We start from the raw sequence: 22,188 nt of genomic DNA, 5'->3' as shown, positions 1-22,188 counted from the left end.
TCTTTAGGACCTTTTTCTGGCATAAATACTGACCTTGTCAGGACCAGTAGTCCTCGTGGAGACCAAAACTTGGTCCTAATGATGTGGAAACTCATTTCTGAGGAACTGGTTACATTTAGGGTTAAGACTTGTGGTTGGGTTAAGGTTATAGGGTTAGATAATAACTGGTTATGGTTAAGGTGGAGGATAATGCTGGCTGTCCAAATGAATGTCAAGTCAATACAGTGTCCAAAGAAGAATAGCTGCACAAGCCTGTGTATGTGTGTGTGGCACTGAGTGTAATTTGTCTCATAAAAGTATTACAGAACATGCTGTTGTGTTTGGACGCCAGTGAGACTGAGCCAAGCGACGAGGTTTGCAACAGGATTAGAGACCAACCAAAATGCAGCTGTGCATGTGTACACACCAAATGCGATTATCTACTAATATGTCTAAAGTATGTTCTCACAGGCATCAAACTGTGTTGCTTCTTCTGAACTGTTCAATATGAAACAGAGACAATATGTGTGTGTGTGTGTGTGTGTGTGTGTTCTGTGCAGTGACTGTAAAACAAAGAAAACTAACATCACCACACCAGGGAGGTGATTAGATGGCTGAATGGACTAACATTTGCCTTGAAGATGTTCAGCTGGTTCACGCCTCATTGTCACACATATTGTGTCGTGTCGAGTCGCTCAGCTCTGCAGATTTATTTGCTGACAAAAAGGGAAAAAAAAAGCTTTTGTGTCAAGCGGAGGTGCACTTAGCTCATATTTGCACTCACATTTCTGGCACTGCCGCGGTTTCTTGCTGCGACAGAAAATCAGACAATGCCCATGAATCTCTGTGATATTTATGTCACAAGACAATAAACTGTAAGTCTACACTGTTCAATAACAGTAATGGACTGAATCAATAGTTGTTATTGGAAATGCTCCTTCCTCAGTGGACTGGAAACTGTTCAGTGGCACAGTGGACAGACGATCTGGCCTCAGCTTCATTTCCACAGGATCAATTTCCAGATGAATTACAACGATTCTCTCTTTCTCTCTCTCTCGGTGCAGTCGACCTTGTTTGTTATCCAGGCGGCTCTTGAGTCCCTTCGCTGTTCGAGCTGCGAGCAGAAACACACAGCAGCACAACGATGTGTCATATTTTGCAGGTGCCTTCACTTTACCCTCTGAAGTTTTTCTGTTCTCTGAGCACATAAAATAAATCTCTAATAATAGTGCATGCTGTGTCGGTAAAACCACATTGAACACATGATAATCTACATTAAATCTCCAAATGTCCAACGTTACCTCACGTGTACAGTAAATGTGGGTTTAGTTTAACAGTGGATGGAACGACACACCCACAGGAAATCATCTCACACTTCTTTTTTACTGTTTTCAGCGGTTGTTTTGTTTGTTTTGGAACCAAAAACATTACTATTACAGTTTATAGTTCACCATCACCACTCACATTAGTCTTGTCCCATGTTATGTTTACAGCTAAAGCAGACTGATAAACCATTAGCAGACAGATCAATGTAATGAAGACATTCAGCAGCGAGAGAAAGATATAAAACTTTAATATTAGGTGAAATGAATATTCCACGTCTGTTAGATTTGTTTTTCTTATCAATGCCATAAATATGTTTGATGGTGTGCTGTGTTTACAGCTTTTCCAGTGGCCAAAAAATACAATTTTAAGTAGGATTAGATCAGAAAAAATCCATCTTACTCCCCTGTTCCTGTTACATACTGTAGTATGTATCACATTGTACCAACCCTTTAGTGAAGCCGTATGATGTTTATGTAAATTATTTAAACCCAAGACTTTCAGAGATTTTCTTGTCTTGTCCAATTCTCTTTACACTTTCCTCAAAATTCAGCCCACTGGAAACTCTGACATCTCTGCAATCATTTCAATACATTTATTCAAGTTTGAACAAAGTTCAAGTGTGCAGTGGGAGATTCTATTAAATAAGCCAGAGGCAGGTCCGTTAGGTTAAAGCAAAGTAAAAGTGAAGTTTGCAAAAAGCTGAATATTGTGGACGTTGACTAAAGTTTGTTTTGCTCAAGGTGTTTTACCTGCAGAAATAGATTCATAAATTCAGATTCGTCTTCATTGTCATGATTTGTGGCTCTATTAAGATTCTGAAAGTACCTCTTACCTCAAAGGGAGGATGCATAATTCAGCAGACCACAGACCTACAATATGATGAATAACAAAGGGGAGTCAGGTGTTCTTCTTCACTTTATCATGAACCTTCCCGCGGTGAGATCAGCCACTGTGTGGGTCACAAGAGTTCAGGGCTGAGATGTGCCACGAGCAGGAAACACGTCTCCCCCGCTCTTTATTTATATTCTATTGACAGCAGCATCAGTTGTGTCTGCTCAGCATCACTCCAACATGCTGTATATTCCTGCACATATTAAGATGCAGTGTGATGTGTACTGTGTCTGTAAGTTGTCATGATGTTTGACTGTGTGTGTGTGTGTGTGTGTGTTGTATAATCTGATGGTCAGACTGTCCTTGGATAATCTGATGTAGATTCTAATTTAATTGACAGACACCCGGATCAACCTTTTGAGGTTTATGCAGGAATCGGATTATGGTCATATGAGGTGCACCCCCATCCCTCCAGCCTCTCTCACGTTTTTTTTCTTCACCCCTAACCCTCCCCCCTCTCATCCACACACCACCACCCTCCTCTTTGAAAGGGGCCGTCTGCCTGTCACCGCTTGCCTCTTTGTTCAAACCGACTGTGCTTCTCTCCCTCAGCGTATAGCTGCTGGCGAAGAGGAGGAGGAGAAGGAGGAGGGAGCACCTTGGTGTGTGTGTGTGTGTGTGTGTGATTGAGAGAGCGAGAGAGAGCGTGTGTGCGCATCTATTGCGATGCCAGTGTGTGAGGAGGCTGCTGCTGATGCTCACTGAGGAGAGGATAACGCACCGGGGAAGGGAAGAGTGTGAACTCCAGGACGCGGAGCTCTGGTGCACACACACAGCCGGGTCTGGGTCTCTTTCTTCCTCCTCTGCAAAGTGCTGTTTCACGCTTGTTCCATCGTGTGCAGTCTCTCTCTCTCTCTCTCTCTCTCTCTCTCTCCCCCTCTCTCCTCCTCTCTCTCTCTGCATCCTCTCGGAGCTTTAGGCAGAGAGAGCACCTGCACTGAGGCGAAAATCTGCCGCTCACATTCCAGAGGATTGCGCCATTAGGAGGGCACCTCGTGCTGTCAGATCAGGTAAAGAGTGGAGGAAAAAATGTTTTATTTCCATGCATGCTGTGAAAAACTAAACAAATATCTGGTCAGTGTGTCATGTGTCTTCTTGTTGCTGTGTTTTCAGTTTCTTGTTTAAAACGCACTTTTTTGTGAAGCATGGAGGAAAAAAAATCATATCAAAGACATGTCAGAGTTGTTGTCTAATTCTATGCGTAAGTGCGAGTAATAAGTGTTTAGCAATCACTGCATTCCTCACCGCAGCCTCAGCTTTACTCGTTTGGGAAATCTTTAATTATTTACAAGGTCAACGCTTTTAATATTGGTCTATGTTTACGAGCCATGTGGGGATGTATGTATAAATCATCACCTCACAAAGTAACCTTGTGAGGGTGTCCTTTACATCTTCTTTGCGTCACAGGAACTTTGTGATTCACACAATAATAATCAATGGAAAGACACTGACAGGGAGGAGGACGCTGCCTTCTGCTCACTGGTGTAATTGTAGAGATGTGAAGGCTTGAACAGGTGTTTGTCAGATCTATTATGGAAATCATCATCTGGTGACCAAACATGCTTTGCCCATTCAGGAGTGTCACCTGGGCATGACATTAAATGTATTGTTGTTGGTTCATAGACAATTCTGTGCACGACAGCACCTCGCGTCTCTGTGCTTCACTGTACTAACTTTGCTTTAGTCTTGACAGAATAAGTAGAAAATGATGGTAATTAAAAAGAGTGTTTTCCTGGCACTGAGCAGGTGAAAAGAACTCTGACATTGTTGTGTTGACGACTGCCTGCTCTGTAAACAATCCCTGGCATGTACCGACACACTGAAGGAGGAGAGCAGCTTGGGTCACCTTGACAAATGAGCTGTATTGTCTGAGAATATGAGAACCCCTGTTGCCGAGTGAAGCCCCGTTCTGGTTCTATTCACTGCTCCACTCCAGAGGAGTTCAAGGCTTTGCTTCTTTTCTCTTCTTTGGCCTTGTTAGAGAATCCACCACCAGCTGTGTGTCAGTGCCATAAAGCAGGACAAGGTTAACTAGGCAACGGCACATTACAAACAGCCTGGAGTTGAGGAGCAGAGGGGGTGTGTGTGTGCGTGTGAGAAAAGGGGAGAAGTTGTGCTTGTGGGGTGAGGAGCGAGGAGGATGGTGAGGAATGAGGCGACGAGGAGCGACTGAAAGTTTACAGCATGCATTTTTCATTCTGTTGAGTGTGTGTGTGTGTGTGTGCATGTGTGTGCACGTCTGAAACAGGCTGTGAGGACACATTTTAATTCAAGCCTATCTTTGTGAGGACAGTTTGACCTTTTGAAGACATTTTGGCTGGTCCTTATAAAACTAAAGGGATGTTTGTGGGTGAAGACTTGGTTTTAGGCTAAGGTGTAGAAGTGGGTATAGGTTAGGGTTGAGTATTTGGTTGTGTGTGTGCACACATGTGGTAGTTGTGTGTCTGCTTGTGTGTAAGCAGATGACTGCACTTTCTGAAGCGGAAGAATCGGAGAGCGAGTTGTGACGAGCTCTGATTCTAAAATAGGGAAGAGGCTCAGTTCATTTGCACATGTTGATCCTGTCTGCGCTGACCGCATTTCCAGGAGTCACTCTGCATCAGTGCAAGATGAGAAATGTGGATGAAAATACTTGTAGAGCTGGAAAGAATGTTAAAAAAAAAAGAACGAGTCACTCAACAGAAATAATTATTATTCAACCCAAATGTCATCTCACTTTGAGAAGCTTTTGTTCTTTCTTTATCACCGGATATCTTTAGAGGTCTGTTGGAGGAAGCAGCAATTCTAGTTTTCCATTGTTTCTTTTTTTCTCATTTTCAAAACTCAGACCAATAAAAGAAGAACATTAATCAGCATATTCACCGAGTATGAAGATTAGCCTATTTACTGATTGACAGTAAGCTAATTAGAAAGTCTTTTGATGATAAATGAATGGTTTGAGTTATTAACAAAACCGGTCTTCTGGTCTCAACTGGGCATTCTTGTCTCCAGTTCACTCGTATGAATGTGCGCTGAGAGCCTTGCTGATGCTGTGTTTTCAGGAGAAGCCAAAGGTATTTATCAGTCATGGCTTTGCTATTGGTCTCTGTGGCATGAAAGTGACCATTCTAATGTGACATTTGGGTCATTATGGAGCATATTCTGGCTCATACAGTGCTAATAGCTAACCAAATGATACAATATAAATGCAAATCAGCAGCATTCCTCGCTTATAGGGGCCTAGGTATGATCACAATAAGCTCCACTTATGAGAGAGCTTATAGCTTTATATTTTCCCTGAAAATGTGTTGATTTTGTTTGGATCAGGACCTTGTTGTCGTTTAGTGCAGTAAAGAGATTGGACTTCTGTGCTGCAGTCCTTGTTTTAGTTTTTGCTCTAAATGTAATTCATAAACAGCACATTCAAGTGTGCACTAGACTGTAAACCAAAGTGGGAATTTTATGGCCCTTCTGAACTTTGTTGTTTGTTTACAGCCAGAAGGGGAACAAGCTTTATAGGCTTTATAGGCTAACAATGACTTCACAGTGACTGGAGCAAAAACTGTCCGTGGTTTCAGCACTGGACAGCTCTCAACTCTCAGACTCCAACGATCCGACCATTTGTCAAATGGTAAAAGAGCAGTTCATGTTTTCAGCTGAAGGATCTGTTTGTAATGTCAAACGGCATCTCTCGCTCGCTCTCACTCTCTCTGTCCTCGAGTCCCCAGCCACCAAACCCCAAAAGGGATTGTGTAAACCAATCCATCAATCAGCTGCAGTCTTTAGCCTGGGCGGGACTAAAGCAGCCCACCAGGCCAATCATTACAAGCGTAGATGAGACCATGGCTGAACAGCTCACCCACACAAAGAGAGAAAGGTCCCTCTCTTTGTCTTTGTCCAGTGGAGCTCTTCTCCTCTAAGTGGAGACTGGTGGATGACAAATATTTGTCTTAAGAAGCTCATTAAAGCAACACCAAAGTTGTATCAGCTGCTGCTGTGTAGGTTTGAGAGGTTACCATAGACTGGAAATAAAAATGCACCCCAGGTGTGAAGCCTCGAGATTCAAGAGACAGTTTTTGAAGCCAGAAATTCATAGACGTCACCTGCAAACAGGCACCAATTGGACGATACTTCCATTCTGTTCTGTCTATTTTCCTCTCAATAGGATCATAATTTACCAGCCATTAACTCCTCAGGAGTTAACTTCATGGTGATTATTCATTTTCTAAGGCAGTATAAAAGTATGATCAAAGATGAAATCCCACAGTGTCTATATTTGTGTAAATCCTTATATCCTGTGGATGATAATATACTGTTGCTCTCTTATCCATCAAAGACAAACAAGAAGAAGAAGAAGAAGGAGAAGAAAAGGGTTTGTAGAGTAGTAGATTTTCTACACGGAGATGAACGTTCCTTTATTGGCTTTGTTACCAAGAGCCAACCTCCGAACCTTCACCTTTGAACTCTGGGTTTTCTTCGACACAGCTGGTGTAGTGGTCACTTGAACTGCACGCTCACAGCCCCTCGATACATACGTTTGACCTCTGATCCTAAAATCATTATCCCCATCAATATTGACGTTTACTTAAACAAACACACATTTACATGTATCCAGTTGAGTAGTTCCAGTGGAGCAGATTCTTAAAAGCTGCACTAAAAACAACAATAAAATACTGAAGTTCATTTGCTACATGTAAAATAAAAAGGATTTAGTTCTGCACAATATTAGGAAAACATGCAATATGCAATCATGTTTAATAATGCAATAAATAAACTTTGTGCCTTTCTGCTTTGCTAACAAAGACACAAACAGTGAGAAGTCAATGCAGACTCTGGAAACCATGTTGTTTACATTCCAATAACATGGTTTTATTGAAAAAATTGATCTTCAAAATCTTTATGTCCCCCGAAACATTTTCTGCCACTCCTCTATTTACCACAGAGGTTTGTGAAATGTCAGTGTTGTGTTTGTTGTGCCTCCATGTGGAGAACACGATAAAACCTAATTAAAGTAGGTTTAAAGGAGATTTTCATATTCCTGGGGAAAGAATTCACATCAAATCACAACTTTTAGATGATCACTTTTTCTACTTGGGCTGTGGCGTGCATCATCTGCAGTGTATTTCTATAAAACAAACACATGGAATGTTTTCGCAAAGTTCTCAGTGTGTAACTTTTAAATATAAACAAATCTAAGTTACATTCAAACCATTGTCAAATAAGCTCACGGAAAGCTGAATACAGCCTATCTCAGTTTATTCTCTGAGTTTATCAGTGCAGCGATGTTTGGTTTTTGTGTCTGTGGTGACTTTCCTGTGCCACACACAGAGAGATGTGTTTCATGTCACCACAAAGCTTAATGCTGGTTTCACACATACGCCCACTTTAACGCTTGGCGGCAGGTGGACCTGATGCTTGTTGGCTATCAGAGGTTAGCGGAACAATGTCTGTCAGGGCTGAGTAAAAGCCCGTTTATACTCCACTTTCGTCCGTGCCAAACGCTATCTCTGCGAGCCGAGTACCAAGCTGCAGGCATCAACAAACATAGCGACAATTAAAAGGGTTATTTTTTATTGTGCTTGATCCGTAATAGACTGAAATGCAAGTGGATTTTGTGGCGGTGAGTTGTAAGACCGCAAAATATAAGGCGTCCCATAAATGGGGAATATTAGATGTTGGTGTTGCCAATGAGAGCGATCAATGGCGAGCTGCATTTTCAATATTTCTGCCGTGACTTTTGACAGCTTGCTTTGCCGGATAGCTCCTCGAATAAAACCACAGCCGAGTGCCTGGCACTTTTTCTGTTTTCTGGCTGCAGGGATAAACCAGCGAGCTCTGGCAGCATGTTTTTTGTTGCTTTCCTGACTGATTGAACTATTGACTCTATATTGCCCCCATGATTTCAGGTGGTATTGCTCCGTTTCATCTGTCATCCTAAGCTCCCCTGCTTGGCGCACAGAGACGGACAAAATAAATGCAGAGTATGGATGAAAGGCTTCGTCCGTCTCCGTAGCCCTGTGTTGTTTAAGCGAAACTTATTTTGCTTGTGCCTGTGTTGGTAGATTTGCATCCATGTTCTGATTGGCTGACAGCTACACCAATAAATCACACTGCAAGACGACAGCGAGCATTTGGAATATGTACCTAGAGTGACGCAGCAGTGTTTTGGCGACAGAAGCAACAAATCAATTAATCAATCTTTTATGATGCCTCTCCCTCTATGAGAGTTGATTGATTCCACTGTGGTTGTTGCCTGGTTTCCATGTTTCAACACTCTCTCACATGTTGTTGCTTTTCTTTGTCCGACTTATAGTCCTCATACCCAATAAAAATACAAATAAGTCAGTGCCAGAAAGAGGCTGAGGATGAAGAGGTGGAGAGATAGAATGAGCAAATGGGAGATAATCTGGTGCAGGTCTGATGAGTGCAGCTCCTCAGCACGAGGGTTAGACCCAGACGGATGTCGTAAGAGCTGTCAGTTTCTCTCAGGTGTGAACAAATCATTGCATTATACGGATGTTTAATACATGGCATGACATGTAAACATCAGTATTTCCTCTTGGATACCCGTGTACACTGTACAGTGATGAATAATTCATGAAATGAACAAGAAAACTGTAAAAGCCAACTTCAGAATTTATAAGCTATACTTACAGTTACTCCTCACTGTATCTGAAGGATCCTCTTCTCTGTGCTTCACTGCACACGCGTCTATCCAAATTTTAACTTGGACTCTAAACCGGTGTAATAATCCCTGTGTCTGTGCCCAGTGAGATCAGTGGTTTCTCTGTGAGAATATGGAGTGTGTAATCTTGAATCTTTGGGACCAGCAGCTTTCCAAAGTCCTCTTGCCATCTGAAGCTCAGGCCAGTACTGCATGAGTCGTCAGTTGCCCCGAGTGGGATTAGTCACCACACATAAACATAGAGTCTGTCTCTGTCTTTGTGTGCAGGAAGTGAATAAATGATTCAGCTCACTTCGCTCTCCCTCGGCAATATGTCTTTTCTCTGTTTTTAATTTCTTAAGCAATTAGTGTCCATGCATGTTGGTTTAATGTCACTTTTATGGCCCCCATGTCTCAACTGCGACACAATTATTTATCCTATCTTTACAATTCATGAATGAAAATGGCTTCTGTGTAAGAAATGTCAGCACTGCATCTTTTGCACATCGACTGGCTGCGGTCTTTTTCCAGCTAACTGCAAATGAAGAAAATGTAGAGCCTCCTACGCAGCTAGTCTGAAGCGATTTCATCATGGAAGTGTTTTGTTGTCACAGCGTTGATAAATTGACCCTCTTTTCTTCCCTTTTACTTCACTCTCCTCCTCGCCACTTTGTCTGTCACTCATGTGGTGATGGTACTCTGCTGTGTTCACTATACACGACTCACTGGAGGTAATAGTTTTATGTAACATGATTAAAGACAAAGGTTAAGAGAGGAACCGTCTCCTGTCAGGTCCACGGGTTTGATAGTCAAGATTTATCCTCACGTCTCTCGAGTTACTTCACATTTTTAGACTTTAATGCTGTTGCTCTCCTAAAAGGTCCCTATTAAAATAATAAGAAATGAGAAATGCATTTCCCTGAGCGCACACGTATTGGGGAAGAACAATGTTCTTAACCAGAAATATTTTTATTTTTCTGTGAAAACAAAAGTGACAAATAAAGCACATCCAAAATATTGTAAATAACAGATAACAGACAAAAAAGATTAGATATTACTTGTAAATATCTAAGACGTTTAGACAATTATGTAACTGCATTTGTTTTTGTAACTGGTTTATAGTCTATTACAAAAATGTATCTTGGGCTTATCAGAGTTTACATTCACCACTCCATTCTTTTTTTCTGTATTTAGTTTGGGAAGGTTCACACAAACGAGACACACATTTCCTATATTCATTCATATTTCCTTTTTTGGCTAAAAGCAAATTATATTGGCAAACGTAAATCTGACCTCTGGCTGCTTTCTAAATATGTTTATCCACAGTTAGCATCCAAACACAGTTCATTATTTATTCACTTTTGACAATAAAAGTTAATTTGCTGACCCTTTACTAAATTGCTGTCTTTAGCATATAATGCACTGTAGCCATCAAATGCCCATGTAGGGACCACAATGGAAAGATGTAATGGAAAAATATTTTAATTGTTTTTTAACTTTTTCTTCCGCCGTTCATATCAGGTTTACCATTAGTCATCATGCTTTTTTGTATCTTATATTTAATAGAAACATGCAGGCAGTAGTATTTGTACTTGTTGGTGCTCTGTGTGTGTTTTAGTGGCCTGTGTCGGACATCATTATAGCTAACATATTGTCATGGCTTTTCATCAAGGAATTTTTTCACCATGTGCGGACGTGGAGAATATTTGGGTCAAGGCGTCACGCTGATCACGAGGCACACAGATCACAGTTGATTTCCAGCCTTAACAGATTGACAGCTTCGAGCTGAACTGTGATGTAAGCCTGCCAACCTCATGCATTAGCTCTCTTTGGATGTCTGTCTCTGTGCTCCCTGGCTCTCACAAAGCGCTAAGAATGCGTCCTATTCACGCGACGACGTGGAAATGTGTCAGATGGACGTCCACATTGATGTCCACTGAAGCATTTTAGAGACTTCTGGCTCTTTTCTCCTCAAGACACAACTGTGCCTATGGAAGTGAAGCGGGGCGTTTTAGAAGGAGGCGTTTACGACATCTGATGCTTCATCCTTAACAAAAAGTGCTCGTGGTTAGTATGCAGCTGGTGTGACTGCATGGTCAATGCGCTGTATGTTGTAAATTCCCCCGGGTTAAACTTTGAATGGCAAACACAGTTTGCATATTGCAACCATAGAGATGTCCATAAGCAGAACTTTGAATTCTGTTGCTGTGGTAGTAGCTGAGGCCCCTGCCAGGCCCAGGCACTCACACACAGCACTCTCTAATGCTCGCTGTTCGCAAGGCTGGGCAAACTCCTCCATGTCATGACCCTCTCCAGACCTTTAGAAATCTCTTGTCACCCTCCCAGCAAGCTCAACCAATGATGCAAGTCCCTCAACATGCAAAGAGTCCAACGCCTCGACCCCAATCTGTCACAGCCCATCATGGGGTCCTAACCCACCTTTATGGTGGGATGCCTCAAAGTGTGTGGCACAGTGGGATCTCACCCTCACCAGAACACCTCGTACTTTCAGTCAGAGGACCACTTAAAAATCACCCGACAAATTGTTGTTTAAGGTGATACCAAGTGCTTTTTGAGGAATGTTATTCTTTGACTCACACACTCCACTTTCATATCACTGGACATTTAACTGAGCTTTCACATGGTCAGAGAAGAAAGCCGCCATTATCCTTGTAATTTATAAAGGCTCGAGTTGGTGTTGCATAATCCTCTCTCTGAGCATGCTGTTGGCATGAGTTACTCTTACCTTGGTGAATGCAAAGAGGGCATTTACTTCCTTTGATAGTTTTTTTTTTTAAGGGAAATCTATGAAGTTGGACCAATATTTGCTTAATTTGTTTCATTGTCTTTATACAGTCTTCTTGTAAGCCTCTGTTGGTAATTCCCGTAAAGTCAGGAAGGTATAAAGAGCCATGTTTGTCTACAAGTAAATGAATAATTTAGACCAGAGTTATTACGGTTGCTTTAAAACCCCTTAAAATCAGCATTACTGTAAAGTTTAAAGCTGTGTTTACTTCAAATGGCATATCCCCCTCTTCATCTCCATTTCATACCCGTGCAAGGCAATAAAGCTCCTTCTCCGGCGTCTCTCCGTCGAACTGAGAAGCATCGGGCCCCAAGCCAAAATGCTCTGGCAAAGTCAGCAGCTCATCTCTAATGTGTGCTAGAATTTCTTCTTTGTGGTGCAGCAGGAATACATCAGAATCATGCTTTTACTGCAGTGTGCTGAAAGTTAATCCAGACTCATAGTTTTCATACAGTTTTACCGTGAGATCTTCGTAACGATGCCTGGTAACCTTGTGGAGCTACGTATGCCATCATTGCTGGATACTAGTGTTTGTATTAGTGACAGCGTTTGCTGTAACCTCAGGTGGGAGAGTGGAACGCGGGCGAAAAATGTAATTGGAAAAAAGCGTCTGTGAAATAAATGTAAAGCAGCTGATAGGGTATCCTCCAATCTCTAATAGGAAATGGGTCCAAAGGTCACTTTGTCACTTTCATGGCTTCTCTCACACACAGTGGCCTGCAATCTGCTGAATGAGTAGTTTGCCTAAGCGTCAGTAATCAGTGTCTTAGTCTTAAAGTGTCCTCACCAATTAACTTTTTATTTATTTATGTTATTTAGACCAACAATGAATGGATTTGATACATTGCCTGTTGCATGCAACTGATGTTTAAAGTATATGGATAGCAATATTCCAATATTAAAGGTCCTGTAACTTTTATGAGAGTTTATGAGAAACAGACATTGCATATACTTTTTTTGTAGCATTGGAAAAAGCCTTTTATGTGTACTTAGGCATTGTACAGTTTGAAGTGGGCGCTTGCTATGCAAACAAAAAAGAACATGCCACCATAGTTCCCCTGATGGACCCGGGAAAGTTAGGGGTGAACAGAGCAGTCTTCTGTTTGTTACAATCTCACCATTAGATGTCACAAATTCTTGGACCACAGTAAAACAACAGTCTGACACTCAGCACCTGTACAAAAAATAATTACTGTGTTATTCAGATTTAAACTGAACCTTTGACATGCCTGCAAACATGTGCTGAATTTCTCCAAGTCAGACTAACTAACAAATGCCATGATTAGTTGAATTAGTGTTGCATGTTTACCGTCAGTCAGACCACAGTTGGGGGCTCTGTGCATACACCACAGTTCCAAACCCCCCTGACTGTAAACCACACCCCAAGAATTAAAAAAAAACATGGTGAAATTCAGGTCGGTCCATTTGTTGGACTGACAGCGACGTGTGCTTGTGTACCGCGTTTTCTAATTACCTTGAATAAGGTCATGTCAGAATGAACAATAATCGGGTTGAGACATGTGGTCACATTGTGTGGTCACATTATAGGTCTCATTATGCAGACATAGGCTACATCTTAATTGCATTAGCACGCACTGTTTTTGTAAAGTTGAGTCACAAATGGACTATGGCCTGTGAACAGGAATATAAATGGAACATTAGCAACTCGGGCTAACCTCGTTTACAGGGACACTTTGGAGGTGTGGCCAAAGGTGAGCTGGGGGACAACTCATTAAGATGAGCGAACATGTGTTTATGACAAAGTGTGACAAAGAAAAGGGCAGTATCACAGTAAAAAAAAACATTTCATTCCCATCAGGTGACATCTCTGTTTTACAGCTTGTAGCTCACTTTGTTTATATCACAGTTGGGTGGATTGAAATGCTCTAATTGGCTTCAAAGGGGTTTGACAAACCAAACAGCTGTGGAAGGTGTTTGTTTTTTTTCAGGCTCACGCAGGAGCAAGCAGCTCTTCATCTGTTCATTCAGGTAAACGGACTGCATTTCTGGAAGGATTTTTCCCAAAGCTTTTCACAGGTTGTCTCTTGTTTACACGCAAACACGGCGAAATTTGTGACATTACATCGTAAAGGCTTCAAGTTAAGGGACATGTGTAAGGATCAATTAATATGCAATTAGCATGCATATCAATACTGTCTGTGATAACACTTTTGTGTGCACAGGATCATCATCATCCTCATATTAAATGAATGTGGATGAAAAATGTATTCAATGTGCTAATATGTTTGCATTTGAAAGATGGAGGCACTTAGAACATCATCAAGCGAAACTCAGTTTTGCACTGTTTGCAGTTCATTAAAAAAAAAACGTTCACATGGATATAATTAAATAAGTGTTTTTCTCTCTTTTGTCGTCTCTCTCTCTCTCTGCAGGTCCACGATGGGTCTCGCTTTGTGTGAAGCTGGGCGGCAGATCATCTTTTCTCTGATGCCACTGCTGCTTTATTTAGGCTCCGGTAAGTTCTGTCTCCAAGTTCCACTCTTAACCTTTTTCATCTCTAAGTGCTGCAGGAACTACTCAGTATATGTACAAAGGAACAACTGTCAAAGAGGGTTCAGTGGAAGAGAATGGCGGTATTGAACAGGAGGAAGAGAAAGAGGAGAAATGGGAGGAAGGATGGGGGGCAAGGAGTAAAGGAGGGGGTTGCAGATGGACCAGAAAAGAGAAAAACATTCTTTTCACAGACATAAATACACAGGACAGGTGTGCACTAATTTGAGGGTTGTACGTGAACGCTGAGGATGTTTGCAGACACCCATGTTGGAACTGAGCTGGAACACCTCCAAACCCATTTGTGCAAGTTTAGTTCACCATCTGTTCCATTACAACTATGCATAAAACTTACAATTATGGGACAAAGACAGACAGAAAAAGAATGTCTGAGCTGTACGTCTCTGGTGGATAGTACTGAGGGTTTGCTGACTGCTGCCTGATGTAAAGATTATGCTTGGAAGTGGTGGTGGTAGCTGGTCGGTCCTGGCACTTTCTCCTTTCAAGAATATTAACAACTGTCTCTCTTGTTTCTAAATAGAAAGCATGACCTGAGCAGTTGTTCATTAATCAGCATTTAATCTTTTTTTTTTTCTTTGCACAATGCTGGATTCAAAAAATGCCTTTAAATAGTTATACCACATGTTTTCCAGGGTTAACAAATAATCCGTCATTGTCATGTTTGTGGGCGACAATTATATGTTTTGGCATAAAATTCAATTTCACTCTGAAAACTGCAGATTTATTGATGCAATTATCCTTAATGTAGACAGCTCAGTGGACTGTGGTGAAGAAAGAGCAGAAATAAGAGATGGCATCTGTTAATGACAGCGAGTGTCCTTTCATGTCACTCCCAGCTCTCTGCTCCTCTTTGTACGCTGCTTGTCTTTTGTCCCATCTGTCATCGCCATGCTACAGGACACACTTGTCATCCAAAGTCCCTCAATTTGCACCATTCAGTTGCTCAGAGTCTCCCCCTCCCTGCCTCATTCTTGCTCTCTGTCATGTCCTGGCTCTTGTGCTTTTCCCTGGTATTTGTGATTCTGTGATTACATCTGATTTGCTGCGAAGGCGGTGGCTGTGTTTTGCAGCGCGGGGCGATGCTCTCGGGGGCTTAACTTGTGGAAACCTTCCAATATAAATGCAGATTGAAATACCGTTCAGGGATTCAATTCTAGTGTGTGCAATATTCCACATTAATCTTTCTATTTCTTTCCTTTTCTTTTCTTTTCTTTTCTTTTCTTTTCTTTTCTTTTTTCTTTCATTTTTTTTTTGACACATTTTGCTCATATCAGTTTTCTACACAGTGGTGTATTTGACTCCCAGTGAACATTTGAATGTAAAGGAGAAAACTAAAGTGTTGCATTGGTTTTCCTCTGCATTTCTGTATGTGGACCCTGTAGCACAACATGGGCAATATTACACCATGATGCTGTGAGGGGAATATGACTTAACTTTACTCAGTAGTCAAAAGTTAATTGAGATTCCCCCCCAAAAAAGCTTTAAAATAAAATAAAAACAAATGAAGAACAATGGCTAACCGTAACGTTAAAATAAGGTCTACGGAACGTGAAACCACAAATATTGATTTGTTCAACAATTTCGTTGTAGATAATTATGTTGTCTGTTTAGAGGATGACGTTGTCATGCTTACACTGAGCCTGTATATCATGTGTATATCTTGTGAAACGAACTAGAGCAGCATTTTAAATGACACTTTTCACTAACGTTGTGTTGTCGTGTTGTTACTCTCCAGGCGAGGCCTCCTCCATCGTGAACATGCGTAGGATCACCCATCCTGCAGTACAACAAACACTGGCGGGCAAAGCCGTCCTCCCGTGTGTCTTCACCCTGCAGACCGGCTCGTCCAGCGAGCCTCCACACCTGCTCTGGACTCGCACCAGTTTACCAGCAGGAGGAGACGGTGACGCTCAGGAGCAGATTGTGCTTTCAGCTAAAGGTAAAAACAAAGTCAAAAGTGGCTTGTGGCTAAGTGTAAGTGGGTCTGTCACAGATTATTTTGAGCTCAGGGTAATTATAATTGATGAATACTAGAAAGAGAAATGAACAAAATGACAGTAGCAAGCTCCTGGCTTTAAAATAAAAAATGTTTTATTGTGGAGTGGAAGAGTTTCAAGTCAAAGCTATAGGTACAGGTGGAATGAATCCTTGGTTCTTTTGTTTTATATTTATATTTGAACATATTTCAGTTCATTGTTTCAGTGCATAACAAATGGCCAACATAAAACCGGAGCATTTAGCAGCTAAAGAGCCAGATATGAATCCAAGCTGAGTCTTAGTGAATCTGAAGGTATTCCAAGAAAAAAAAAAACAATACATCTTGACAAATGGAGCTCTTGCACAGGCATTCCAATCTGATTCTTTTATCTTGGGTCCTTTTCAATGTACTGTCTGTCATCATTTAGATAGATATGATCGATGCCTTGTAAACATTTGTCGTGGACAAAAACGTCTTTCTTCCCTTGCCAAAGGTGATGTAATCAAGCTGAATAAGGCTTTCAGTGGCCGTGTCATGCTGCCAGGGTACGCTGCCAGTCCTCTCAACGCTACCATGGAGATCTCCAGTCTCCGTACCAACGACTCAGGCACTTACCACTGTCAGGTTGTCGTTGGTAACGACTACGAGAGAGACACTGTGCCCCTGGTGGTCTCTGGTAAGTGCAACTATTTCATTGTGAGAAAAGTTTAGTGCTACACCCTGAAGGACAGGTTTAAACTAAGGACAGATTAATGTGACAGACAGAGCAGTAATAACACAAATGGGTTTAACACTCTTCTTCTAACTTCATTAACCTCTGTGTCACTGCATTGAAAGCTTGTCGCTAAGTTAAGATATCAGATATAAAACAGGAATTTGATGATTTGCCATATCAGTATTACAAAGATTGACCCCACATAGCTTTTAATTATCTTGGTTTGTTTTGCTCGTATTCATTTCTTTCCACCTCGGCGACTGTTTGATTCTCTTCATTTGACTGGACACTGATGGAAATTCCTCTCTTTGAAACACACAACAACATGCTTCCTGTTTACGTCTCACTAATATATTGATTTTAAAGCTCAACTGTGTTTTAAACAAGAATGGAAAAAAAAGTTCACTCCGAACTTTGTCTGCTCATCCAGGTGTGGTGTTTCACTACCAGGCTCCCAGTGCCCGCTACGCCCTCTCATTTGCAGAGGCACAGCGCGCCTGCCAGGAAAACTCTGCTCAGATTGCCACACCAGCCCAACTGTGGGCAGCATACTATGATGGCTTTGCCAGCTGTGCACCCGGATGGTTGGATGATCAGACCGTGCGGTGAGGAATAAGTTGCCTCTGCTCGTTCCACCTTTACATAATATGGTTTCTTGCTAGTTGCACAGAGTTTGTACTTTAAGGCAGTTTGTGTCAATTGTATCTTCACTCTATGACGTAACCTACAGGTTTCCAAAAGTGATGAAGTAGTTCTAACACCATAAGCTGAACATGAAAGTGGAAAAGAAAAAAGACCAAACGTTCTTATCGTAACAATGAATTTAATTAATAACAATTAATGAATCGTGAAAATTAAAAATATTACTCATCATTTGACTAACGAAAGTCGCAAAAGCTGCAGGGTATTCATTCTATATTTGATTATTAATGTATCGCTCTATATTCTGTGTGAAATTAAAAACATCCAGTACAAACAGTTCATATCCTTAGGTCATTATTTTTGATGGTATCTCACTTGGCAATGCTCCATCTCTTTTTAAAACTATACAAACAAACATATTTCCAAAATATGCCAGTTAATCATCTTGTGTGAAAACATTTTCTTTATTTTCAATTATCCCTGGTGTTTATTTTCTGTTCATTATTTATGAATCTGTTTTAATACCTTGCCTATTATTATTGATTTGAGGTTTTAATAAGAACCAACACGATATTGTTCAGACAATAACAGTCCGCGAGATATTATTTATGCTGCTTATTTCCAGTGATTATTGAAACGAAACAAGGTTTAAACCCATTTATAACTCCCACATGGTCATCTCCACAGTTATTCTGTCCAGCTACCCGATCTTGGTTGCTATGGTCACAAGGAGTACTCTGCTGGAGTGAGGAATTATGGGAAGAGGGACCCGAAAGAGCTGTTTGATGTCTACTGCTTTGCAAAGGAACTTGACGGTACACACACACGCGCAGACAAACACATCAAAGACGCCATATACACGTCAATAAAAATACATACAGCAGTGAATTGATCTGCTGTTTGTGTCACCTCGTTGCTCCTGTGTGATAGATAAAAAAAACATGTTAGTCGTAAGGATGACATTTCCCATCATGAAAATGAACATGGGCACTGTATGCCAGCCCCACATGCATCATTATATTGTTATAAACACATATTGGTCCAACCCATTTGTTCCATATGATAAATTATTGGTAATTTTTTTAATCCAGGACCGGCATCATTTCACATATTTCGTATACAGTTATCTATCCAGATGTCTCTCTGCAAGAGGTCATTGGTCATTCTCTTTTCTGACATGCTGTCATGGTCTTGCTCCTTCAGGTGAGGTGTTTCACTCCTCAGTCCCGGGCAGGTTGTCTCTGTCCTCAGCTTCAGACCGCTGTGTGTCCCTTGGGGGACAGCTGGCCACCGTGGGACAGCTTTATCTGGCCTGGAGAGCTGGACTGGACAGCTGCGCCCCCGGGTGGCTGTCTGATGGCAGCGTCCGCTACCCGGTGACCTGGCCTCGCCCAGACTGCGGTGGGAGCCAGCAGGGTGTCCGCACCATCACACCCAACAACACTGCCGACAACACCACAGTGCTATATGATGCTTACTGCTACAGAGGTATTGGAACTCTGGTGTCAAAAGGCCAAAGGCTTTGTCTATGTATTACTTTGGACTTAGGGATTATAGTGACACAGATATCATTTTTGTTATGCGTGGAGCAAAAATGGCCAAGAAATGAAATACTGCACTGATTTTACCTCGGTCTCCCTCATGAGAGAAGGGTTGCTGTTGCCAAGGAGGCTCCGACAGCTATTAATGCAGTTTGAATGAAAACAAATGACATTACCACTGTTGTAGCTATGGCAACTCTGATTCCTGAGCCACATTATCTACCCGGCCATCATGTATGTGTGAGACAGTTGGAGTGACAGGAGAGGAGAACAAAGGGACAGGATCTCAATGTCATCTACCTAGATGTGTGCTTCTGCGATAAGCTTTAGACTGTAGACTGATATTGGCCTAATCCTGCAAAATTAAAACGGTAAAACCAACTGCATAATATCATCCAGTGACTGCCCTGTGAACAATCTCATCAACTTGTTTCCTAGGTAACACGAAGAACACAGGCTCTGTCTCTCAGATTTACACCTCCCTATGGAAGCCCTGGAGCTACCTTACAGGCTTAAGTGATGCTGACTCCACAGGGACAGAGAGTCCCGGCCTGACTACGCAGCAAACTGTCACTTCAAGAGGTTTTACATTTGTCTGTAACCAGCTGATTAATAAGAAAATCAAACATCCAAACAGTAGATTTAGACATGTTATATATATTCATGCAGGATCCTTACACGGTGGTGATGGCTCACCTACCAACTGGACAGGATCGGTTGATCTTGAAGAGGAGGCTGCTCTTCACAGCACTGATGCTCGTGAGTCAAATATTGATGCCTGTAAATAATATTGCTTGTATTTTGTGGTATATTTGATTTCAACATATATATGTTGGTCTTCTCACCCACAGACCCCTGGTCCACAGAGTCTTCAGCCTTCTTTGTGACTCTCCAGCTCATCCCAGGACAGAGCTCCTTGGACTGGGGAGAACCACTGGAGCCTGGTCCTGACTCAGAGGAGTTTCTCCAACCTCCAGTGCAACCCACTGCTGCTGAGAAGAAGGTTGGTGTGATTTTATGGTTTGGTGATGAGGTTGGAAAATACAGCAAAAAAAATAAAATAAAAATCTGTTCATATGTTCATTAATTCAGGTGATGTCAAAGATTGTCAAGTCCATTTGGAAGCCTTGGAACTACCTGTCAGGGACTGGAGATGAGGAGGGAACCCAGTCACCAATTGGAAAGTCCGAGGAAGAGGAAACAGTGACAAAAAAGATTGATCAGCCCAGTACTTCATCACTAGGTGTGTGGATGTTCATTATATCCTTTCAGCTGGGATTGAATCCCTGATTGCACTGATGTGCCACTATCTGCTTAGCATATATTTATCTTCAAACATAGTTAGTTTTAGTCTAGTTTATTTTTCATATTGTCAGTGACAGTGAGTGCAGGGAAAATCAAAATGACCAAAAAATGATCAAAAAAGTGAGTGAGTGTTTTATTTTGGCTCAAGTGAAGTGTTTGGTATGCGATTAAGAGACAAACAGACGAGACATCTCATGTGTTTCTCATCCAAACAATGTCACAGACGGCACCGCACACACACTGGTCCCTACAGAAGCGTATTGCAATCACTTCAAAAAACTATTTTGGCTGTGTTTTTATGAATTTATGAAAAACACAGCCAAAAAAAAAAGGAGCTCAAGATAATCTCACGAAAAATGATCTCATTCATTCTGAAAAACTAGAGGAAGAAAATATCCAAACACCGCCACACACTGATGCCCTCAGTAAGTCACCTGCCAAGCCTGAAGCTCTACGTGACCCGTTTGACAGATTAACAGTCAGATTTGTAGATAGACTGTAAGAAAAACAACGGTGTCATCTGCATATAAAATGATATGCTTGTGAGGTCAAATGGAAATCATCATCATTAGCTTTGAGCACAAAGTGAAGCTGTTTTTGCTGTTCACCCAAACCCCAGAAATAGAGAAGAGGCGCTTGTTTCTGTAACCACAGGGTTGCACATACGTCTCACAACTGTCCGCCTTTAGCTGCATTCCCATTATTTACACAGGGGCACATTTATTGTGGGTTAAAAAGATCAGGTTCCGTAAACATGGTCACAGGCAGGTGATGTAGGAAAGGGTAAAATTTTAACTCAACACCATGTACTTCTTCGTGCTGGAGACAGCCGTTCCCTCAGGTTCTTTGAGGTTTACGGGGTTTTATGTGCTGTCTGTAGAGGGAATTGGTTTTGAAATGGTCAGTGTCTGTGTTACAGAGTTGTTGATTGGATTTTGAGGCAATTTGTGAGAGCATGTAGGTTCTTAGTTTCACACTTTGTTGTCGTTGTGAGTGAGTGAGTGAGTCTGTGTTCACAGGCAGTCTCTCTCTCTCTCTCTCTGTTTGACTAAATTCACATCGTCAGTTGATAGGTGTTCATGTGTCATCACATTTTGTGGTTCTTTATACTCTTGTGTCTCTTTTTAATGCAGTGTTTCCTCACAATGCCGTTGTGTTTTGTATGACATGGATGAAGACACATGTCTATTATTCCAAAGAATGTCAGGATTAAAACAATATATTGTCTATTTAACACTACATTTGCTCATGGCTCCTGCAAAGCCTTATCTTATTTCCATTTGGTGTTTGGACAACCTAACTCTCTCGCTTAGCTTATTGCACTTTTGCATGACAACTGCAGGGTGCCATGTCCCTCTGTCCCTGTTCTACACAGTCACATGCTGTCCAGGGTGGAGAGGGGGCGTAGTTCTCGCCTGCTGTTGTGGTGTTTCTTCATCACCGCTGCTCTGTGATCCATGTGCTGCCGTCGTGCTTCCTCACCTGGGTCTGTTCGGCTTGGCGGTAAGGTGGTAACAGGTCTGCCAAAGATCAGTTCTGTTGTTGCAGGGAGTTTTCTCAGTCAGTAGGTGTTGCTCTGACCTGCAGTGACGCTATGTGCAATGGTCTTGCCACCCTAATCCTCCATCTCTTCATCAGTCCATCTATACGCTCATCCAGCTCATTGTCGCCTCCATCTTCAGGGTTAGGTAACCGGCTAAGGGGGTCGGTCAGGACCATTTCTGTTCCAGGCCGGTATTTGAGTTCATAGTTGCATCTCTATGTTTTGCATTGGAGTCTTGGTGGTTGCTGCCTGCAGTGGTTTTGTACAGATGATCACAAGTGGTTTGT

General features: G+C 41.8%; 1 protein-coding gene across 1 annotated transcript in view; it reads left to right on the top strand.

The window, feature by feature from the left end:
• Positions 1-2,715: 2,715 nt before the first annotated feature.
• LOC122760690 (neurocan core protein-like) overlaps positions 2,716-22,188 on the top strand; it is a gene marked incomplete at its 3' end in the record, with an annotated part of 34,527 nt that continues 15,054 nt past the window's right edge. The window contains exons 1-11 of the mRNA XM_044015837.1: positions 2,716-3,206; positions 14,039-14,121; positions 15,913-16,116; positions 16,649-16,831; positions 17,301-17,475; positions 18,200-18,327; positions 18,716-19,000; positions 19,492-19,635; positions 19,723-19,812; positions 19,905-20,056; positions 20,146-20,296. Coding sequence (XP_043871772.1) covers positions 14,046-14,121; positions 15,913-16,116; positions 16,649-16,831; positions 17,301-17,475; positions 18,200-18,327; positions 18,716-19,000; positions 19,492-19,635; positions 19,723-19,812; positions 19,905-20,056; positions 20,146-20,296 — 1,588 coding nt within the window. The remainder of the gene's footprint in view (positions 3,207-14,038; positions 14,122-15,912; positions 16,117-16,648; positions 16,832-17,300; positions 17,476-18,199; positions 18,328-18,715; positions 19,001-19,491; positions 19,636-19,722; positions 19,813-19,904; positions 20,057-20,145; positions 20,297-22,188) is intronic.

The sequence above is a fragment of the Solea senegalensis genome, unplaced genomic scaffold (assembly GCF_019176455.1).
Source record: "Solea senegalensis isolate Sse05_10M unplaced genomic scaffold, IFAPA_SoseM_1 scf7180000013953, whole genome shotgun sequence".
Taxonomy (NCBI): domain Eukaryota; kingdom Metazoa; phylum Chordata; class Actinopteri; order Pleuronectiformes; family Soleidae; genus Solea; species Solea senegalensis.
The sequence above is the reverse complement of the archived record's forward strand: the minus strand, read 5'-3'. Positions and strand labels throughout refer to the sequence as shown.